This window comes from Engystomops pustulosus, chromosome 2, assembly GCF_040894005.1.
Source record: "Engystomops pustulosus chromosome 2, aEngPut4.maternal, whole genome shotgun sequence".
Classification (NCBI taxonomy): Eukaryota; Metazoa; Chordata; class Amphibia; order Anura; family Leptodactylidae; genus Engystomops; species Engystomops pustulosus.
The window spans coordinates 214,838,965-214,843,185 of NC_092412.1; the positions used below are offsets into that span (position 1 = coordinate 214,838,965).

The 4,221-nt window shown below is 43.6% G+C and overlaps 1 protein-coding gene across 1 annotated transcript; it reads right to left on the reverse strand.

Moving 5' to 3' along the window:
- Positions 1–648: 648 nt before the first annotated feature.
- Positions 649–3,994, reverse strand: OVCA2 (OVCA2 serine hydrolase domain containing). Its single transcript, XM_072138107.1, has 2 exons — positions 3,790–3,994; positions 649–2,110 (listed from the first exon to the last, which is right to left on the reverse strand). The coding sequence occupies exons 1-2, from the start codon at positions 3,965–3,967 to the stop codon at positions 1,611–1,613; spliced, it is 678 nt and encodes a 225-aa protein (XP_071994208.1). The 5' UTR covers positions 3,968–3,994; the 3' UTR covers positions 649–1,610.
- Positions 3,995–4,221: the final 227 nt, after the last annotated feature.

Genomic DNA, 4,221 nt, shown 5'->3' on the forward strand with positions numbered 1-4,221 from the left:
AGCTTACAGCTGCATGCCCCTCTTTGCTCACGTTGCATGTTTAAACAGCTCTGAGCAGTGAGTTTTAACCAATTCTGCTTTCTCCCAGGCTATACTATTCTATAAGGTAAACCTATTTACAGAAAACTTTTAAGATGTTACGGCCCCTGATTATTAAAAGGAACCTGTCACCAGGGACCTCATTTTCACTAAAGACAGGTTACAGAAGCCCATGACTCCTGCATTGCACATATGCCTCTCTGCCTTTTCTCAGCATTTGCATTACAATATAACTGTGTGTTATAACTTACCTTGCATCCTGACAGAATCCTCTGTGTAATCCCTGGGGTTGGGCTTTGGTTTGGATGCATTTCAAAAAACAACATTTGACTTGACTGTGTTACTCACTCCTCAGATCTTAGCCCCCACCTGTGCTCCTGCTACTTCTCAGAGGTCCCAGCCTGACATCAGTGGGGGAGGGAGGAGCTGTACAGGAGCACAAAGATGTAGGCAGCCTGCTGCTCAGACAATTCACAAGTTTTTGAAATGTACCCAAACCAAAGCCCAACCCCTTTGACCCCAGGATTTTGTGCAAAAGTTATAACACACAATTATATTGTAATGCAAATTATTAGAAAAGGCCGAGAGGCATTTTTGCACTGCAGGAGTCATGGGCTTTTACAATCTGTCTTTAATGAAAATTAGGTCCCTGGTGACAGGTTCATTTTAAACAGACTAAAAGGGCCTTCAGGACAAAGAACTTTATTTTACTGTCCTACTAGGGGACTTACACTAGGGATACCTTGATCCCTCATATTGATTGCTTGTTCATGATAATACTCTGCAATACTGATGTATTGCAAGGTATTAGCTGTGTAAACCTATGCACGTGCCTAGGCTGACTCTGTGCCCATAAGATGCCGTTACAGGATCGGGGAGGGGGTGCGATTGATTGTAGGGTAGAGACGAGTGAAATGCCGCAGTCGTCCTGACCGCAGCATTTAACTGGTTAAACACCCACAATCGGAGCCCACTACGACCATGGGTGTTACACTGGGATGTCAGCTACAGCTGATATCCAGTGTATTCTGATACCGGCTTGGTTCCGATCTTGAACTGAGCCGGCACCAGCTCTGCATCCGATATATTGGACGCTGAGCTCTAAGTCACTGAGCAGAGTGTTAAGCGGTTAAAAGGGTGTCCTTGGCATGCAACTCTAAACAGTATTCAGCTGGCAGAGACACGGGGAGATTTCTCACTGCTTCTACACCAGTTTTCTGGTGTTCCTGGCAGATTCCTGCGCACTCGCTAAAGCCTGAGAACATTTACTGTGGAATTTTCAGTTTGTTAATGCATAACTGGGCAAGATTGGCCTGGTGAAGCCTTGCCCGGCAGTGCACCCGAAACTTCAGGAAATCCAAGCCTCTGGATCCGCTGCAACAGATGGGCCTTTATCATACGCCGTGCAAGCTATAGTCCCAGCTATAATAAATGTTTTTACAAACTACACAGAATTTCCTAATAAATTATATTACAAAAATGCTCGCAACAGTCCACCCCCACACAACATTAATAATTATGTCAACTGACAATCACAGTCAATTCAGTTACCAATATTTCCTATCACAATCCTATTTTCGGAAAGAGTCCAGGAATGGAAAGTAGGCTTTCTTCTGCTCTGCGAGAACTGGGATGTAATGTCCTCCTGGATGTGTGACCACCACTGGGTTAACAAAATGGGCTGCTAGCTCCTGACTCATATCTGCGGGGATGACACGGTCAGAGTCACCAAAAACATGAAGAGATGGGACCGTGATGGGCTCTTTATAGAAATGGGCATGTTCAGATGCGCGACTTTTGAATCCAGCGACCAGCATAGCAAAGTCAAACTGGAAGCGGGGGTCTCCTTGCTGCTTTAACGCGCACAGCATAGCCACAAAAGCCGCTCCTTGGCTAAAACCTAAAATTCCATCAAAGGGTCCGAGCCTAGTGAACGCCTCCGCCACAGAGTCCAGGGATTCCTCTAATCCTGAGCATGACTTGGTCTCCTCCATGGCATGAAAACCCTTCTTTTCAGGGTCTGAAAACCACCAGCCTCTGGGGTCTTCTCTCTGAACATCTCCTCCTTCTTCTATGGGATCAACATGTAGAGAAAGAAGCAAATACTAGTTCAGTTTACTAAGTGTTTAAGTTACTATGTTTAAGGAAATCTACCATTTTTATGGATGCATTACGAATCAAACATACCTTGAGAATGCTGTAGCTACACTGATGCAGAAACATATCTTGTTTAATCCCTGAACCGAGTGGTTTTAGTGAAAAACTAAGGACACTTACTATGTCAGCACCTTACCATGTCAGAACCCGTCAGGCAAATTAACCCCCAAAACTAAATATATATTCATAACCTGCCATTATAAAGAATTGCCTCTATCCCTTCACTGATCCTCTACATGCCTGTAAACCTAAGCAATGAGGTCCTAAAGCTGTATGCAAATGACCTGTGAGATGTCCAATGGGTCATTAGCATATTCAAGCTCTCCAGCTTATTCATGAGTTGGAGGCACAGCCACACCCCCCAGTGCTTGATTGACAGCCTGTATAATGGTGTGACCCTCCTGGTGCCCCCTGTAGCCTGGGTGTCTGCATAGGAAAGATACAACAGCTCCAGGCAGCCATGTTATAGCAGAACATGTCAAATACTTGTGTAGCTGATGTCTGTGTTTCTCACATGTGTATAGCAGAACATGTCAGGTACTTGTGTAGCTGATGTCCGAGTCTCTCACAAGTGTATAGCAGAACATGTCAGGTACTTGTGTAGCGGATGTCTGTGTCTTTCACATGTGTATAGCAGAACATGTCAGGTACTTGTGTAGTGGATGTCTGTGTCTCTCACATGTGTATAGCAGAACATGTCAGGTACTTGTGTAGCGTATGTCTGTGTCTCTCACATGTGTATAACAGAACATGTCAGGTACTTGTGTAGCGGATGTCTGTGTCTCTCACATGTGTATAACAGAACATGTCAGGTACTTGTGTAGCCGATGTCTGTCTTTCATACATGTGTACAGCAGAACATGTCAGGTACTTGTGTCTGGGGAGTTTAGTCCGGGATCAGTACGATTCATTGGTAGCATCAGGGATATGTACAACTTTGCAATCACTTTTTATGATGCCTTTGGAGACAAAATATACAACCTTTTTACAATTTTGTAAGTTTTTTTTTTTTTTTCGATTACAGCGTTGGGACTGGGTCATTAAAAACGCAGCATCAACTATGGAAGGTTTTATTCCATTCTCTTATAATAAAATATTTTTTAACAGGAAAGTTGAAGTTTCACTATATTTTCTTATATTTATTTTTTTTTCCCTTTTACTTTGTCCGCTTTTATTAGTTTCTTTTATTTTGTCCTGGGAGGGGACTAGAAGATGCAGTGGTGTAATTGTATCTTTAATACATTGCAATACTATCACATTTTACTCCCAGTGTGCAGTGTATCACAGCAATTATTTTCTGCAATGTGTAAAATCGTATGGTGCCGTTATACATAGATAAGTGCAGCACAGGGTCTTCTATGTGTGAACAGGGACTAAAACTGATTTCACAATTAACTCCCCTATGACCTTTATGACTTCTCTAGTGATCAATGTGTGGATGATGGTGAGACTTCCTATGCAGATCATGTATCTAACCATATTTACATGCAGCTGGAGGGCAGAGACATCGTTTTGGCATTAGAGAACCTCTAGTTCTCTCTGGTGTCAGCCAGACAATACACTCCCAGCGGTGGCTGTAGACACGTGACTCACCCGGCTCTGGGACTGCCAGGGGGGCGCTGATGATGACGAACTCCGCACGTTTCTTCAGGTTCTTCCTCAGAGTCCCTGTCCTCTCCCTGAAGCTGCTCTCATTCTGCCTGTAGCCGTGCAGCGCCAGGACCCTCACCAATCTAGAGCAGCCATCAGTCCCCGCTACGGGCGCCGCCATCTTGCTACACCCACAGGACCGGAAGTAACTTAGTAGCGCGCTGATTGGCTACTGAGGCCTCAGTATAAAATAAGAGTAGTAGTCGGAAGCCACATAATACATATGTTTGTATATAGATTAGATAGATAAAATAGATAGATCTCATAACTCCAACCAAATAAAAAAAATTCAAACTATATTTAATATAGTGGTATTAATGGTATTAACTGTATATTACCACAGATCACCTCATGTGATTGCACTACTTATTCCTG

What these genes read in the sequence shown, in the direction of transcription:
- OVCA2 (XM_072138107.1), bottom strand. Translation starts at nt 3,967, where the DNA reads ATGGCGGCGCCCGTAGCGGGGACTGATGGCTGCTCTAGATTGGTGAGG. An exon ending in CCTGGCAGTCCCAGAGCCGG is followed by an intron (nt 2,111 to 3,789) that starts GTGAGTCACGTG and finishes TTGATCCCATAG; the next exon opens with AAGAAGGAGGAGATGTTCAG.